The sequence below is a fragment of the Embiotoca jacksoni genome, unplaced genomic scaffold, assembly GCF_022577435.1.
Source record: "Embiotoca jacksoni isolate LCO1_2020_lvr unplaced genomic scaffold, fEmbJac1.0.p SCAF_44, whole genome shotgun sequence".
Taxonomy (NCBI): domain Eukaryota; kingdom Metazoa; phylum Chordata; class Actinopteri; family Embiotocidae; genus Embiotoca; species Embiotoca jacksoni.
In genome coordinates, this window is record NW_027185397.1 from 2,054,241 (window position 1) to 2,073,643 (window position 19,403).

The 19,403-nt window shown below is 43.1% G+C and overlaps 1 protein-coding gene across 1 annotated transcript; it reads left to right on the forward strand.

Moving 5' to 3' along the window:
* The first annotated feature begins 12,226 nt into the window (after positions 1-12,226).
* Positions 12,227-17,696, forward strand: mymk (myomaker, myoblast fusion factor). The gene is made up of 6 exons (XM_069169353.1): positions 12,227-12,594; positions 13,185-13,299; positions 14,219-14,367; positions 14,705-14,821; positions 14,999-15,139; positions 16,578-17,696. Exons 1-6 carry the CDS (start codon positions 12,460-12,462, stop codon positions 16,776-16,778), a joined length of 858 nt encoding a protein of 285 aa, XP_069025454.1. The 5' UTR covers positions 12,227-12,459; the 3' UTR covers positions 16,779-17,696.
* Positions 17,697-19,403: the final 1,707 nt, after the last annotated feature.

Here is a 19,403-nt window from a genome sequence, read left to right on the forward strand (position 1 = left end):
ACACTGCCCAGACGGACAAACTGTGGTCTGCCTGTCAGGTAGTCAATGATCCAGGAGACGGTGGACGCGTCCACCCCCACCACCGCAGCTTCTCACTCAGCAGCAGTGGTTGGATGGTGTTGAATGCACTGGAGAAATTAAAGAAAGTGATTCTCACAGTCACCGGTTCCATCCAGGTGCGACTGAGCTCGTTGCAGCAGGTAGATGAGGGCGTCGTCCACTCCCACATGAGGCTGGTACGCAAATTGCAGAGGGTCCAGAGAAGATTTCACCAGCGGCCTGAGGTGTGCCAAGACCAGCCTCTCCAGCACCTTCATCACATGAGATGTGAGGGCAACCAGTCGGTAGTCGTTGAGGCCGGATGGAGTCGTCTTCTTAGGGACTGGAACCAGGCAGGACGTCTTCCACAGCACCAGGACTTCCTCCTGCTTCAGGCTCAGGTTGAAGAGGTGTTGTAGGACCTCAGCCAGCTGGACGGCGCAGGTCTTCAGGACCCCGGGGCCGATGCCGTCAGGCCCTGCAGCCTTGCGCTGGTGGAGTCTCTCCAGCTGTCTCCTAACCTGGCCAGTCATCACAGAGAGGGGGGGGGGGGGGTCAAGGTGTCGATGGAGGAAGAGCCCTTCGAGATTGGGGGCTCTATGCAGCTCACCAGGGGGCGCAGAGGGGGGAGGCAGCAGAAGTGTTTGGGAGGTGTAAGGTGTGGAGGAGACAGATGAGGGTGGTGAACTAAACCTGTTGAAGAAACAGTTTAGCTCATTGGACCTCTCCAGGTTCCCCCTGGTTGTTCCTTTCCAGGTTCCCCCTGATTGTCTCTCTCTCCCCTTGAACCCAGTAATCTCCTTCATACCGGTCATCACCTCCCTCACGTTGTTCTGCTGGAGTTTGGCCTCCAGCTTCCTCCTGTAGGAGTCCTTGCACTCCCTGAGCTTCTCCTTCAGGTGGCGCTGCACTCTCCTGAGCTCGTCCCTGTCCCCAGACCTGAAGGCTGCTTTCTTCTTATTAAGAAGCACCTTCAGGTCACTGGTGATCCACGGCTTATTGTTGGGGAAGCAGTGTCCAGTCCGGGATGGTACAGTGGTGTGTTCACAGAATTTGATGTATTCTGTGATACAGTCCGTCAGGCTGTTGATGTCCTCCCCATGTGGTCCACACAGCACATTCCAGTCCGTGGACTCAAAGCAGTCCTGTAGGGCGTCTTTAGCCTCCTGTGTCCACCTCCTCACAGTCCTGGTGGTCACAGGCTGCCTCTGCACCAGGGGGAACATGGGAGTCAGCAGGACCAGGTTGTGATCAGACCTACCAAGGGGGGGAAGGGCAGTAGCACTGTATGCATCCATGGCATTAACATACAGTAAGTCCAAGGTTATATTGTTCCGTGTGGGGCAGTTCACATACTGGTGCAAAGTTGGCAGTACTTTATCCAGACTGGTGTGGTTAAAGTCTCCAGTAACTGCCAAAAATGCACCGGGATGCTTAGTCTGCAGTTTAGCCACAGTGGAGTGGATGGTGTCCACTGCTGCCTCTATGTCAGCTGATGGAGGAATGTACACAGCGATGACAATGGCGGACGAGAACTCCCTCGGCAAATAATACGGGCGCATCCCCACGGCTAGAAGTTCAATGTCCGGGCTACAGAAACGTTCCTTCACATACACGTGGTCGGGATTGCACCACCTCTCGTTCACATAGACTGCAATCCCTCCACCTTTCTTCTTGCCGCTCCGAACAACGTCTCCGTCTGCCCGAACAGTCCTGAAGCCGGGTACGGCCGCGCTGTGGTCCGGGAGATGTGAGTGCAGCCATGTCTCGGTGAAACACATGATGCTGCACTCCCGGTATTCCCGCTGGGTCTTTACCAGCGCGCCGAGCTCGTCCGTCTTGTTGGCCAATGACCTCACGTTCCCCATTAAGATCGCCGGTACCGCTGGTTTATATTTCCTCCTTTCCGCCTTCAGCTTGGCTCCAGCTCTGCAACCCCACCGTCTTCTCCGAAGTTCGACGGGGATCTCAGGCCTCGCTCCGGGCAGCAGCAGTAGAGGGCTACTCAGCGTGATCAGCTGATCACGCGAGTAAACAATAACAGAGCCCCCAGCCAGAAACGTGGAAAAATTACGGTCCATTGTCTGGCCGTTTACTTAACACATGAGAGAAAGGAAAAAAAACAACTCCGAAGAGGAGAAAGGCTTAAAAAATACAAATAACAAACACACTCAGGGGGAGCTGCTGTAACAGGCTGCTGCGAGCGTGGCGCCATCTTGCATTAAGTAAGTGTTAAAAATGTTGTCGCTTGATCAAAATCAGACCCAGAGTTACACATGCCTTTATGAGCAGTGGTCCGGATGCGTCTGCGATGATTGGCGCACCTGAAACTTGAGCAGACAACTCACATTAAAGTTGGTGGCAAATTATTGGGTAACAAAAAGAAGTAGCAGGGACCCAAAGCTGGCGAGTAGGAGTGGTGGTTAGCGACGATTGTGTTCTTGTGGGCGAGAAACTTGTGCGTTTTCAACACGCTGTGAACGGGTGCATTGTCAAGTGCCATCGCGTCACAGTTCAGGTCATTTGCACTGAATGTTGAGTGTGCAGCGGAGTGCGTACAGGGAAGGTTTAAGCTGCCCCCCTTCTTGAAACACACAGAGACCAGAGGACCGAAACTAGCGTGAACGTCAACGCTTACAAGACGCGGCAGAGACTCTCCATCTGAGCTGAAAATAAATTAGTGCTCATAAATCAGGTAAATCAAATATATATGTAATATTTTTGGCTGGACCGCAACAGCAGAGCCAGAACTATAAAGCAAATATCTGAGTGAGTGAGATCAAAGTTACACTGCTGGTCGGCTGAATGCCGTGACTTCCATTTCAAATTAAAAGCCCTCCAGTTTCACAGGTTTTTACCTCGAATTGTGTTTCTTTTAGGAGCTGCAGGGGTCCTAATCAAAGAGGAAACACTGGATATTTGAACACTTTATTTGACACTTTTCAAACTATTTTGGCCACACCCAAGTTGCACGACCTGCAGTAGGCATTTAGGGAACATCTGTGTAATTGACACCCCTCTGTCAATGTGGTGCGCCGTGCTACACCGACCACCGCGAGTACATTCTCAAACTATGGGACACACTGTATGTTCTGAACAGTTTTTTTTCACATGAAATTAACACAAGTTAAAAGCTTTTTTCTTAATGAAATAGAAATAAAGAGTTCTGAGCCGGCTCCTGAGGTCAACAAGTAGTTCGAACATTTTCTGGAACTCGAGCCTTCGAGCTGCATTGATTGCTTTGTGTTTTTGTGTAAAGGCACATTTCCCCACTACGGTCGTTATAGGATTAGCCAATGAAGTTTTTACCTCAAATTCTACTTCTAAGTTCAGGTGTACTATTTCTTTAAGTGATCCGAAACACAATGAGAAATGCAGAGGAAGCCAAAACCAGATGGGAGGACGGCGATTCAGACAGAGGAATGAGAGACGAGGAAAGAAGAGTGAATGATGAGAGGAGGACGAGCAGACGTCTGAGGACCACCGTGTCTGCCCACCATGTCGTCTTCCCCCCTTTTCCCTCATCTGTCTGTCTCACTCCCTCCTGTTTTATTACAATTTCTGCTCTTCTCTCCAATGTTTTTCTCTGTCGTCTTCTGCTGTTATTTCTGACCTTTCCCTCTCCTCCGCTCCGTATGTTTCTTTCTCTCCTTTTTCTGTCACACTCTTTCATTCACTTCTCTGTTTCTACAGCTGTCTCTTTGCAGCTTCACAGCTTTGCACTTGTTCTCTGTTACTGTCTTGTCTGTTTCTCGATCTCTCATTTAATTCTGCTTGTGTCACTGAACTTTATCAGCCTGAAGCACAACATATGAGTATATAGTTGCGCATATTTTGTGGTAAAACAGTCATTCTGAAATGTTAAAGTGTCTAATTTCTAAGATTTCCTGCTGATGTGGTACACTTGGGGTTACTTGTGCACATTAACAATCCAGGTCTTCTTGTGTTTCATTACAAATTTGAAATGCACAAACATGCCTTAAGCAGCTAGCTCCTGCCTCCTGACTTTTTCTTATTCTTCATCCTTTTAATGCTTTTCTCTCACTTCCCTCTGATCTTCCTCCAATCACTTCTCTACTTCTTCTAAATTTGCTGCCGATGTGTCTGCCTTCTACTTTAGCCGCCATTCTGCTCCGTCGCCAGATTCATAAGCTGATAGAGAGTTCACAGAGGTTGCCAGACCAGAGGAATATACCCCCACACACCAACACCAATTAAAGCCCGCAAACCTCCACATGACAACTAAATAAAAGCTATTAAGAAAAGGTTTTGCACGAGGGGCTTACAACACTCCCATGGGTATGTTTTTGTGTGCCCATTTTGCAGCATGCCAAACAATGTCTGGAGTCATTAAGGTTGGCGCATGCAGACAAACGAGCAATTAAAGCAGTTATAAACACAACCGCAGAGAAAAGAAAAAAAATTAAGAAACAAAAGTTGCCCTCTTTAGCCTCACTCTGTTTCTGTGTGAAACTCAACACACTTTGATCAAAAAGTACAATCACTGCCTTGCAGATGTATTTCTCCACCAACCATTCAAGTTGCACATCCATATCTGTCCACAATCATTTAATATAGTAAAGACTTTGAGGAAATCCTTTTGTGTGTTCAGAGGCATGCCCAAAAAAGGTTTTAAAATCACATTACCATTGTGACCTGAAGGACTGGAGGGTCAGGTGCTGCTCAGCCCTCACTTGAACCCGGGAACCCCCAAGACCAGCCTCAAGTCAACAGCAGAGAAGTGTAAAGCAAAGTAAGTAAGGATGTACAGGGACGTGGCTTCAAGTCAAATTATACAAATGATTTATTTAAACTGCACTCAATATTCAAAACGGCATCAACAATCAGGCAATTTTAAGATACAAACACATTTTTAAAAATGTAGGCTATTGTCTTAAACATGCTGATTATAGCACTTGGCGTTAAAACAGTGTTAATTAACCCTATTAAAAAAAGAAGGAAAAAGATGATCAATGAGGCTGGTTAACGGTTGAGCGTTTTCCCCCACTTCACCACGTGTGCAACCACCTCCACGCACACACGCATACACACACACACCGCAGTGCTGCACACTCTTCTCATGCAATACACCGCAAACTAATTACCCCCCCCCCCTCCCCTCCCCCCAACAACTCCCCCAGGTCACTGCTTAACAAAGAAAGCACAGAAGCAGCATTAAAATCTCTTAAACAGTGGAATGCAGTGGATTCATCTAATGTGACAATGTCATACAGTGGAGAAATACAATTTCAGATTGTGATGCTAAAAGTGTTTAACAATTAGAAAAAAAAACAATAAAATATAAGTTATGGAGAAAAAACAGTCGCGATTAAAAGCCGAAGGCAAAACAGTAGCAAACTTTCCTCTGGTCTGGTCATTGGTGTAGAAGCCACAGTGCCGACGGGATCTTTTCTGTCTCCCACAATGGCCACTCAATTTAACGAAGGGGCTGTTGTTACCTCTCAGAAGGATTATTCACACTTCCTATTTTCTGTTGGCTGGTTACGTTTTGGGGACTCCTGGTGCAACTCTGATAACTGAAACACACACACACTGATCTCCGGAGTGACAGCTCTACCTGTCAATGATCAGATGGGTATTTAAAGGGAGCCCAGAGATCCCAATTACGCGCCTACCTGTCGGCATGTTCCTTATATGGAAAGGCAGGTAAGCGCGGGGGAGGGAGTGATACCAGGGGGAGTGGACGGCCAAGGAAAATGACAGCCTAAATAAGTGGGAGCTACATTGATACTGCTACACCACGATGAAGAAGATTGCATAACTTTAAGGTAGTAACTTAAATGCAGAACAAGGCATAATTTTAACTCAAACCATTATCTTTCCTTAACTAAGTGTTGTTGTTTTTCTTTGTCTAAATGTGTTTGCGGTTTGGATTTATATGGTCTTATGGGTTGGAGGGTGTATTGGAAGGTTTGTCCAAGTTGACACATCATATGATGCTGCACAACATGGCCGAGGGTTCCAACATTCTAATGCATAAATCTTGAGCATATCAATTATTGTGACGGTATCCCGGCAAAACATGACATAGCCACGCAAGTTGCAAGTTTTCCTTGTAGTGAACAAAAATAAAAGCCACTGCATGCGTAGAGCGATGTGATTTACAGGAAAATAAAACATCTAGCTAAAACATGTTGGGGTAAAAAAGCACATGATTGGGAGTTAGGAAACAAAAACCTTTTTGTCCTGCGTGGCTATCTGTGATTAAAGCCTCTAAGCCACCCCTCTGGCCTCCTAATACTGTGAAAAAATGTCCTTTGTTGCCTCTGTTGTGGGACCTTGGTCACATGACCGTGCATCCCATGACATGTAGGTGCACGTAAGTTTCACGCTTTCAAAATGCGTAACTTTGATGCCTAGACTGCCCAAAGCGTGGCTATTTCCCGTTTTGCTGAAGTGGACCACCGTGTCCATTTCACGCTTTGCCGTGATACTGGGTTGATTATTTGTATTTATATCGGCCATTTCTTCTCTCCTATTCTATAGAAAGAAGTGTTCAACATGGATTTTTTTAGTAGTACTATTGTGCAAGAGTTCTTGAGTCTTATTGAGTTTGATGGTAGATCTGGTCATGACCAGAGAAGAGGCAGACTTAACATTGCAATCATTAAAGCAAGGTAAAACGAGGCAAGTCTGCCAGTTACCAACAACTGGTTTCTCTCAAGCATCCTGTTATTATTTCTCCCGCAGGCCGAAAGATGATTCAGAATGTAATGATTGGATAATTGCAGGGCTATGTGTTTGAATGTAAAAAAACATGAAAGCATTTCCAAAGCCATTTTTTTTCCATGTTAGTTTTACTTGCCCTGCGCTTTAGTTCCTGATCCTTAAAGCCCAATTTTGAGAACTCGTAGTCCCAAATTCCATTATTTATTTCGAAGAAGAAATCTCTGAGAAGCTGTCTGTAAAAGTGCAATAACTTTGTCATATGACAACTCATGCGGCCCACTACCTCAGGTCCCCTTTATATTCTTTATGATCGTTTTGTAGGAGAGGTGTTGGGTAGAAAACTTGGAACAATCATGGACAGATTATTTTAGTCTGACTTTTAAAAATTTTATGAAAAAGAACAATAAAAAGTTTTAATAAGGGAAAACAAATGATTTACTGTTCATGAAATTGTTTTTATAATAAGAGGAGAAAACACATTTTTTTTAAACCTATTTAAATCAAAATAAAGAATGACAAAAGAATATCTGATAAACTAAAAGCGACAGTAAAAATATTTTGTTTAGGGTAACCTTTTGCTCTGCAGGTAAAATAACACCGGCACTGCGGTAAGGGACTCTATAGACGCTAGTTTCCATTCATCCCGAGTGCCTGGCTCGCTGAAACACCAGCACTGCCTCCAATTATTTGTAAAAGAAGGCCCGGGAGTCAGAGGTTTACGGCTATTTCTTACTGAATCAAAAGGAAACCCGTTGTTTTTTCAGATGCGCCCAGGACGTCTGATCTCTTTTCCCACACTAACCCACCGTGTTTAGACTGAGGAGTCCTGACGTGAAAGTCACCGCAGGCCACAAATTCTCCTGGACAAGAAGAATAAAAGATCCTCCCATTGGGCTGCCAATAATATCCACATTAAAAAGATATGTGGGCTAAAAGCTGCACTTAACAAACTTTTTTAGTTCTTTCAGTGATTCCTTCCGACTGAAATGCTAAAGATTTACTTTTTCACTTCATTTTTTTTGTTTCCAGACCTCCTCCAAAGCCAATAGTCCACTCTGATATGTAAATTTGATACTGCAACTGTAATATGTGTGGATATATTTCCCAAATTATTAGAGTGATTTCAAAATACGCTGTTGTCTCGCTGAAACCTCAAATCTCAGTTTTCCCCTGTGAAACCACTGTCCCCGAGTGCTCCCTCACAACTACATGCTGTATTAATTTTCAGCAAATACACGTGTATCTCAGAATTTACTGCTACCTGTGAATGTGGATTGTGATATTTACTCATCACATTTGTAGAATTGCCTATGTTTTTGTACTGGGTTTTACTATGTATGCCATTTAGGAGGGCTGCCTTATCTTGCAATAACAATGTAAGCTAATGAAAGTAATTTGCAGATCCACGCACTGATTTAGATTTGCTCCAAAATTTCATATTTTTCCACTGCCCTATACTAAACCCTTCCACCAAGTTCCCTGAAAATCGAGCCAGTAGTTTTTTCACAATCCTGTTGGCAGACCAACAAATGCATTGAAAACATAGCCTCCTCTGCCGAGGTACCAAAACAGGATTCAAGGGGACTTTTTAGATCTGCCGGGAAGTCTTGTCATTTATAAATAATGATTAAAGAAATGTATTTTTCTTCTTCTCCTTTCCTCTGTATGAAGCTCGAATTAGATCTGCACTGATAAAACAGCGTCACTGATATAGTCTACCAGACAAATAGTATATCAGTATTGGTGTTTGTGTTGGTCAGTAAAAAGAAATTGCTGAACAAAAATACAGAACTAGTTTGAAGGTCCTTCAGAAACAGTGTCATCATATCATCACTTTGTCCACTGATAGATAGATTTTTACACTGTTAAATTTAGTACTGAATGTATTTGGATTACAATTCTTAAACTGCTTGTTGGATGGTTTATCTACTTGAGAAAAAACACTCCCCTGACAACTTTCCAGCAGGATTAGAGTTGGTTACATCATCCACGAATTTGTAAAATTTCAAGACATTTTAAAGTTTGAATTTTTAAAGTTTGAATTTCTCTCGTCAAATCCCATTTTCACTCTTTATTTAACTATTACTCTCACACGTCATCTAAAATATTGAGTGCAGCACGATTAATGTCTGAAAAGTGCCCCATGATTCCCATATTTAAACAATATCGCCTCCTTTCTATTCTCTATGGTGGTCAGTTCTTGACTCAGCTTTGGAGTGTAACTATAGATAAGTTTGATTTCTTATGTGGTCCTCCAGCAAACTATAATAACTGGTTGAATGTATCATGACCCTTAAAGTCTTAAACAGTTACATCAGTATCTGTTTAAAAAAAAAAACAGTACCTGCTCACAAAGGTCAGCAGTGTGGACAGTCTGAAAATATGACAGACACTCAACAAAACTGCAGTCGCAGCCGTCATCAGCCCTGCTGTCGGCGGCCATTTTGGAATGAATACCTTTCTTCCTTTACTTCCACTTTCACATTGGAGCACTTTGACCTCTGGACCTCCAGCTATGTGAGAGTGACTAGGGGCTAGTTTGGGTCATCTGACCCTTCATTAGTGTCACTGCCACTGGTACTAATGAAGACTGTACTGCATCAGCTGACCTCAGAGTTGGACACATGCGCATTCCTCTCACAGAAATGAGCAAACCCCTCACTGTGTACTCCAGCGGGAAACCAAAGGTTACTACAGTACATTTCATTATGTAAGTATTTTCATTTGTGCAAAATACTAAAACACTTCTTATGATATACAGACATCTATCCGATTGGTCAGTTATACATTAATACAAAGGTTTCACACCTTCCAAACACAACAGTAGTGGTCTGTGGATTGATACTAAAATATATCAATACTTTCAATCCCAAAAAAAACATCCCAAAAAATCGACATCTGAGCTGAGTAATTTAGGATAAATGTGTATTCAATCACCAACAGGGAAAGTAACTGCACTGTCAGCAGAATCACTTGATAAGAGCGACTTCTTGGGAGGACAGTGAGGTACTGTGGCAATACCACAAACCTCATTTAAATAAATGAAGATGAATCAGTGCAGAATATGATGAAGAAGAAGAGGACGAGAAAGGTGCAGCTATAGGCCACGACAGACTTCACTCGCTGAGTCCTTTTAGCAGTGACAGGAACCATCCAGGTACAGAGAGAGTGTGTGTAGCTACTGCACGTTTATCACTGGAACTGACTGTGGGAAAGTGATTCTCTTCTGTCAACGCTTCAGTTTGTGGGTTGATTTTCAAACAAAGGGACTTCCCCACACTCTGAAAATCATTGAGTGCTATTTCATTGAAAAAGATACAAATAAATAAACCAGCTAAACTAATAAATATGGTTATGAAGTAAGCAATGAAATAAATAAATGCTACAATAAATAGCTTTCAGGGCAGTAAGTAAGATTTGTGACCCTGAGATCACATTATTTCCACATTATTAAGTGCAGTACAGTTCTGACTCATTTACATATCTATAATGGATTTTTTTTTTTTTTTTTCATTTCACTTCAACACAGTATTTTAAAACAGGAAACAACTGTGTGTTCCTCTCTTCTTCTGCAGGAGTTATAGTGTGTTTTGGGGGCTGCATACATACCTAAAGCTAAATAAGATTTGGCATAAATTGCAGTGGAACACTCACAAGAAGCCTTGACACATGACATGGATACAGCCGACTCATTATTTCCCTTCTCTGGGTACATTCGATCTTTTGTACAAAGTATTAGTATCATATTGGAATCGGCAATACAAGCCCGGGTTTTACTTGTTATTGGATTGGAATGGAAATCGGTGCTCTCGCACATCACTACACAACAGGAGGGTTACATGTGCGGAGGAGTTCCCGGCAGAGGGCGTGGTGAGGCCATGGCCGTGTGTTTCTAAAACCATCAAGCCGTAGAATTTGTCTCCAGACCCGTTGGCTCGAATTACTGAAATACTCAGAGAATCTGAGGCATGGGGTGAAACCCCTCCGCAATACTGCACCCTTTGTGTCGCTGCCTCAGGCCCTCGAGCAGGTGGAACAGCTGAGAGGAGAGCAGCAGAGGGCAACTGCTGCCTTCACCATCATCATCAGATCATTTAAGACATTTATACAGAAATCCTTTCTGGGAACAACAGTGCATGCTGCACGGAGTCAAATATAGATTCACTGAGAGGAGGCAAACAGTAATTTGCTTTATATGGCATATGGTGATTCTCTCTGATACCGAGTGCTTTAACAAACCAGTATTTGGAGCCCTGAGAAGGAGAACGGGCCAGCTATTGTGAGCGCCAAGATATTTGAATGAGGAAGTATTTTGGAGCAAAACTACATATAATTATGATATAATGAACGTTTGGACATGGCCTTTATTAAGTGAATGGCCAATACAACAAATAAGTGGTTGCCAATAGAGCAGGAGAATGTTCAACTGAGAGATTCAATTTAATTTTATTTATATAGCGCCAAATCACAACACAGGTTATTTCAAAGAACCTAACACAGAAAGGTCCTAAAAACAGAACTTTACTGCTTTATACAGAGAAAGCCAACATTTCAACAATTACATGTCAGCTAGGAAGGAAAAATTCCCATTTAAATGAGAAAAACAGGGAGAAACCTCCAACCGAACCAACTCAGAGGTGGATGGAGCATCTGCCTCGACCGGCTGGGGTTAGCGGGGAGCAGAGAGAGAAAAGGACGGCATAGAGATCCAAGACATGAACTGTTGGTGGGGCCGGAGATATCTGAAAAAGAAAGAACAGAAAAGTTTCTGGTGTCTGAATCATGTTGAGATAATGCCAAATCTATGAGCTGATAACTCTCCTGTGTGTTTTTACTACTCTCTCATGGCCAGAGCATCACAAGTCATCATCACCGTACCTCCTGCTGGGTGAATGTTTACTCTGATTAAAGTATCTGAGGGTACACTTAGCGCATATGTCCATAACAAAACAGACCGCATGACAGCTGTTTTAATGTCCCCTACAATGTTCCATCTGTTGACTTGGAGAGAGACTGTAGACCTCGTTAAAATGTAATTTTGAGAAAAGCCCGTAGTATATTTTTATTGAACCTAATTGAGCATTTTTTTTGGCAGATAAATGCCAACTGTTGGCAGCAGATGCAAAATTTCAATGAAGAAATACCCTCATCTGAACAGCTTAATTTACAAGAGCGTTAATATGACGTATCGAAGTCTGAGCCCACTGCTTGTGAACATTGGTATTCTACACAAACCATGTACTGTAATAATAAGGAGACTGGACTGCATGTACCATTAACTCTGCTTATTCCAGTCAAAACTTAAAGTTCAACCACAAACAGATAGTGGTGGTGTGCAGGAAGCCCCTCCCATGTCATGCTGTCATGCTGGCATGCAAACAGCTGCCCGGCGATGACACTGCACATACAGGACTCCATGGAGCTGCCATCATGGGGAACATTTAAACTTTAAAGGGCCAAACTGGACAGCTGGCTACATTCCTGCTGCATGGGAGTGTGTATGAGCACCATGTGTGTTCTCAACCACTCACAACTAGACTCACACACAACGAGGACTAAAGAGACCCCAGGACCTCTTAATCTGCTACTTGATATCACATTTTTAATAATTCCTGAATTTTACTCAGGTCAATCTAAAATAATCTTCCCGGACAGAGACTGAGGAACTTCTGACACCTGCAGTATATTTTCTCACAGCTACTATTTGAGTTGTGTCCCTCCACCTCCACCATGGGGGCTTTCATTGCCAAGATGCTTCTTCCTACGGCGACCAGCCTGGTGTTCCTCCCTACAGCCAGCGTGGCTGCCAAGAGGGGGTTCCACATGGAGGCCATGGTCTACTTCTTCACCATGTTCTTCACGGCGGTGAGTATGCGTTGACATGGTTGCTTACTGGTTCTTGAAATCTCAGTAACTGATGATGGAGTTTGCTGACGGCGCTGATGTTTTTGGTTCTGAACGGAGGAGTTCGTAGAAATTACTCATACAAAGGTTCTTTAATGTTTTCTATCAGATTTTCCACTAAGCTATGATCATGTTTGATCAACGAAAGTGTCATCAAAGTTATGTAGAATTTATACTTGAGAGGTTTTAATCATGTTTGGGAGTCAGCAACACATTTCTGAATCTGATCTGGTTGTAAAATCTTCTTACCAAATCATATCTTCCGATAAATAACATCCTAACCAAAAGCTAAAACTCAAATTTTAATACTCAAGGAACAAATCCTCAGGTTTGCCAAATAGGTTTTAATTTTCTTGTATTTTTAAATGATAAATAATATGGAACCCGATAATGAAGCCCATCCCATTTTACAAGTTCAATGCAGCAGAAAATTTACCAAATTTAGCTTCGTTAACAAACTGATGACTTTTATTGAATACAACCAGATGAAAATGTAAAATCTTCCTCCTGGTTGCTGCGGCTGTCTCTTTGACCCGACTGTCTCTCTTCAGATCTACCACGCGTGCGATGGTCCAGGTCTCTCAATCCTGTGTTTCATGAAATATGACATCCTGGAGTACTTCAGTGTTTACAGCACGGCACTCTCCATGTGGGTCACACTTATAGGTGAGTCCTAGTGTACGGAATGTGATGTGCTTTGAATAGTTTGTGGCTGCAGCAATTTCCAGGAAATTTAAATGACCTATCTTAGTAATTGTGTGTGTGTGTGTGTGTGTGTGTGTGTGTGTGTGTGTGTGTGTGTGTGTGTGTGTGTGTGTGTGTGTGTAAGAGAGAGAGAGAGAGAGGGAGAGCTACTAAAAATAACCTTCCTCACTTCCCATACACAAGTTTAAAGACCAGCTCTGCCTGCAGCAATTGTTGATAACATATGTTGTGTCCTTGAGTTGGGCACACATGTGCTCCTCTGACTCATGCACTTGTTGTTATTCCCTCATATGATCACACCCAGCCACGCACACACATTAGTACATTTGCTCCTCCCCCATGGAAGCCTCTGAGGCTTTGGAGCGAGGGCTTTAAATCCGGTGTGGTGGAGGGCCCAATGCTGCGACAGCTGATTTCACCCATCAGTCCTTCCGTTTTTCTTAGAAGGTGTGGTCATTGCAAAATGGCTGGCTCAACGTCAAACCTAACTTTAATAATGTCACGAAGCTACCAAGCTCTTTACAGACTCAAACAGACATTAAAATGGACATGATGCAAACCTCATGACCGAGATAGAGCTAATGTGGTGCGTAGTGCTGCTCTAAATCTTGTTAGTGAGCCTCCATGATTACTGTACCATTTAATGCATTAATCTCACATCAGTGCTGCTCACGGTGGATCCCTCGCTAACGTTATTTTGGTCTAACTTTAATTAAATCCAACCTGATGAGGCAATACAATAGACAGGATTCTGATATGTGTGACTCGTCTGCTGTCTCTACTCAGAGAACAGCTGTGAATTGTAATGTCCAGTTCATCCAGTGTTTTAAAAAGTTAGAAAACCCCTGTTTGAAATTCAGTATGTGTCTCCTTATCGCAGCTCTGGGTGACTTTGATGAACCTCAGCGCTCAACTGTAACGATGTTTGGAGTGTTGACTATCGCTGTGAGGATCTACCAGGATCGCTGGGGCTACGGGATCTACTCCGGACCAATCGGATCAGCCGTCTTCATCATCACTGTCAAATGGGTTAGTGGCAGACGAGATTAACGTATATTAAAATGTTCTTGACACACACCTTAAACAACTTTTTCAGCTCTGTCATTTACTTTTTTGACCTCTTTTTATCTTTTTGAATTTGCTCCTATTCTCTTTAATGTTTCTATTTTTTTTCTTCTTCTTTTCCACTTGTTTTTATGCTTTTCCTCTCCTGCATCCATTATTTGTCCTCTTCTTTTCTCCACCCACTTTTCTCCTTCCTCCATTGCCTTTTTTTCTTTACTCTTGCAATCAAATCAATGAGTCACCCTTACATTTTGTGAGTCTAATCTGTGGATGTGATTGCAATGAACTCCTGCTTTTCCAGCTGCAGAAGATGAAGCAGTTGAGGGCAGTTTATCCTGAGAAGAAAGTGTACACGCAGCAGGTTGGTCCAGGCTGCTGCTTCGGTGCTCTTGCTCTGATGCTGCGTTTCTACTTTGAGGTGACTATCATCAAAATAAAACCAAGCGTAACAGATAAACCCATTAAAATAAATGTTGAAATTTCCAGTTGTTGTTTGTGTGCGACTTTATCTTTTATCAAGACATTTAGTGTTGTTTATGGATATCTGTAGTCTAGTTACATTTCTAAAGTATGGACTTTTTTCTCTCCACTGCAGGAGTGGGATTACGCATACGTCCACAGCTTCTACCATCTGTCTCTGTCGGTGTCCTTTGTGCTGCTGCTGCCAAAGAAGAATCGCTATGCAGGGACGGGACGGAACGCAGCTAAACTCAGCTGCTTCACTCTCTGCTGCTGCGTATGTTACATTTATACATTCCATATATATTATACACAAATTCCAGGGGGATAATTTGTAATGACACAAATAATATCAATAATGGGGTGACCCGATAGTCGAGTGGTTAGGGCCCATAAGTGGGTGATTGATAGATAGATAGATAGATAGATAGATAGATAGATAGATAGATAGATAGATAGACAGACAGACAGACAGACAGACAGACAGACAGACAGACAGACAGACAGACAGACAGACAGACAGACAGACGGACGCTTTATTAATCCCTCAAAGGGATTTGTTTTGTTTTACATTACAGCAGCGTATACAGGGCAAAGCAATACAAATGACAATAAAAATAAAGGTAGTAAAACATTTTAAATATAAAAATTAAGAAAAAATGTGCATTATATACAAATAAAAATAGAATAATATTCTATTGCATCACCTCTTCTTTAAACAACATTATGGGAACTGAGGAGAACAGTTGCTGGAGTTTTGAAAGTGAATTGTTGTCCGATTCTTACCTCACATAGGATTTCAGCTGCTCAACAGTTCAGGGTCTCCTTTGATGTATTTTTCATTTCATGATGCGCCAGAGGTTTTCAGTGGGTAACAGGTCTGGATTGCAGGCGGCCAGTTCAGCACAGAGCCATTCTGTTGTAATATGTACAGAATGTGGTTTGTCATTGTTTTGCTAAAATGAGCAGGGCCTTCCCTTAAAAAGATGTTGTCTGGATGGCAGCATATGTTGCTCCAAAACCTGTATATATTGTTTAACATTAATGGTGCCTTACCAGATTTGCAAGCTACCAATGCCATGTACATTAATGCATCCCTATACTGTCACAGATGCTGGCTCTTGAGCTGTGCAGTGATATCAGGCTGGGTGGTCCCTCTCCTCTTTAGCCTAGAGACCACAAAGTCCATGATTCCCAAAATATTTCAAGCCAAGAGCCCAGAGAAGGCGGCAGTGTTCTGGATCATGTTTATATATGGTTTCTTCTTTGCATGGTAGAGTTTTAACCTGCATTTATGGATGCAGCATTGAACTAGGTTCACAGACGATGGTTTTTGGAAGTGTTCCTGAGCCTATGGAGTCATTTCCACTACATAGGTTCACTACATGGGAAGATCCCGGCCAACTCCAACATTGGTTTCAGCCGTTTCCCAATGCAGTCTTTCACAGAGTGGTGAACCCCTTCCCATCTACTCTGCCTCACCGGGATGCGCTTTTTATTCCCCATCATGTTACTGATCTTGTCATTGAGCTGTTTGACCTGGGGTTTCTTTTAGCTTTGCACAACTGTTCCAGTGTTTTATTGCCAATGAGATAGAAAGTGAAAGGTGAAATAATTTAGGTGGTAAACTTTTAATAAAGCACTTTTCACTGTCAGTCAAGTTTAAATGCTCTGTATTATTATTTAAACCTTTTCCCCAATTATTCCCTCCCCAGACCATGTCCCCTGGTACGTCTAAAGAGAAGACAGACAAGTCAAAAAAGAAGACATCTCGGAGCATATGGACTGTCCCCACAGAGAAGCTATGGTCACGAGGCTGTAGCACCCCCACCCTGCCTCTTTACAGCCCCCCACCCTCCACACCTATCAAAGGGACCAGCATCAGCAAGCTTAAAGAGATGAATGGCTGGAAGTGAACGCAAAAACATAAATGTCACTCGATCTAACGAGGACTTCATCTTGAAGAGAAGTCGCAGACAGAGGTCGGCCATGAGCGGGAAGCGGGAAAACCACCAAATATCTGTCAGCCAAATGCTGATAATCTTGTATGCGGCTGGTAAATTAATCTACTTCAGCAGGAAACCAACAATCCTGTGGATGTTCCTTTCTACTCCAAAAAAAAAAAAATCACTTTTGGCTGGTAGAATATTTAAAGTCGACTTTAACAGCGACTTTAGGAATCTACCAACCACTGTTGCCAGTAGATAAATATACAAAAGTACCCTGATGAGGTTATAAAATGTGAGGGCAATAACAAAAGGCCGAATTAGGCCTCCGGTGCCCTTAAAGACCCGATAAGAACACCGCCGTCTGCGGTCCGAAGCTGAGGACACGCTAGTCAAGAACACACACAGCACGAACAGGTAGACGGTGGCTGAGACAAGCCAGTAAAACTGACTGGAAAATTTATGGGAAGAACAAACAGGCAGATGGTTTATCTCTCCAAAATGTATAAATGTTCCACAGGGGAGACCCTTCGTCTGCTCACCTCTGTCTGTCCGTCCCCTCTCCTTTCTCTTTCGCGTTTTATACGTCCTCGAGGTGCCAAATGTGACATGTGGAGCATCAGACGGCGGAGCGAGGAAGAGCAGCAGCCCAGACATCAGTCCGGCTGAAGCCTCTTGATGTGTTTCTGGATGAGCAGGTGGAGCGCTCAGTTAACTGCTTCTCTGACCGAGCAGCGTTGGCTATGATTTCTGTCCCTCCTGAGCGTCGTTCAGACTGTCTAACATTATTGTTATTTATAGCTGTATGAAAGGTTGTATATTCAGTATTGTGTCTGTTTGTTTTTGATAATTTTTGTAATGTTTTGTAATTAAAATCGAATGTTATGATCCTGTTTTTAACTGATCTTTAGGCTGGAATTTTAACAGCTTCAACTATCTGAGACATTATCATAACGCAGTGATATGTACTTTGCAGAAGCTGACCATTGACAAAAAAAAAACCTGACTGGCACACACTTCAAGGCCCACTCCAGTGAAGCAACACTAATCCAATTCCAAACCCACAAATCCCATTCCACTTACACTTCAGGAGGACATGGAGTTGTGCGTCCGTGCACGTCACCTGCCCCCGAACACTACCCAAAGACTACAAATGTGTTCGGCGTATCTTAGACAAAACAGTCTCTGGCCAAAATGAGAATGAACCTCCCCTCCACCAGGGAATGTTTTGAGCCGGGGCCAAGCCGCCAGCACCTGTGCCCAGAGAAAGGTGTTTTTGTCTGGACTCAGAAACCTGCCTGGCTGCGCCTCCCGACCCTGACAGGACAGTAACTTGAGCCTTTTATTGCACAAGTGTGAAACACTTTTCAGCTCCTTTATGACCACTGTCTGTGCCGCACCACTGGGCCGAGGGGCTAAGGCCCACACACATTCAAGACTGTATGACATTACCTGTAAAGACTTCATACTGTCTCTAATCCCAGGTGCACATGCCAAAATGTATAATTTAAACTTTAAGTTACCGACTTATTTTGACTTGATTTCAATCCCTAAATTTTGAAGAGCTGTCGTAAGGACCAGCACAAGGTTCTCAGTTTTAAGATTTTTTTTATGATCAACTGACCCTTGGGATAAATGTGGTCCTCATTAGACAAGAAATTTCACAGAAAATCACAGACACAGCGACTGAGAGTTTGAACCCGGGCCTGTCTGCTGACACTCATAGTGGGGTGCTCTGCAGACACTGACAGTTAACACCATAAGTGGTGATTGACATAAGCGGGAGCGTGGTCGTCTCCTCCGTGGTCGTCTGCATGCCAGACTCCACAGCAGCGTGAAATTTCAGCAGGTATTGAAATATAATAAAGAAATACATCTGAATAAACACAAATCACTTTCTCCTATATTCCACGTGCAGTGACCTGTTCAGAGAAGGTGAAGGGAAAATATTCAGTATCAATTTTCATTAGAGTCAATTAAGCGACAGACTCTGGCATGTGTGCTATGTTTGTGCTTTTAGCTCTGTCGTGTCGGTACTTTCTACGGTAAGAAGTGTGCCACGGGTCCTTTCTCTGTGTCAGCTGTTGCCACACCTGTTGTTGATGCTGTGAGGTCAGCTGCCTCTGAGGGAACGCAGCGGAGCTGCGGCCACAACACATCTTCACGGCTGTCGGCTGAAACTCATTCCTCACTGGGGATAACTGGAAATAAATTGTTAGAAAAAAAACAAAAAACTTTTCATTCTTTTTAAATTTCTGTCTTGAGATTTTACATTGTATTGTTGGCTGAACATCATCTTTTACCTTTAGAAAGAGTAATTTGACAAAATAATTTTTATCAGATGTGTAAATGCATCTGAAAATGCATGGCTCACTTTCCAATAATGCACAGCCAACTCAATACTCTTTAATTGCTTTGCAGGCCAAAGCAGTAAAAGCTACCAAGTGATATATATTTTGAGATATCAGAAAATAATATCAATTTACTTCCAAGTTAATAACCTGTGTTATGCACATTTTTGTGACAACTGGTTCCTGCGCATTTGTGATTACACTAGAAAAGAGCAGAGAGCACACACCAAATTTAGTGGGACAT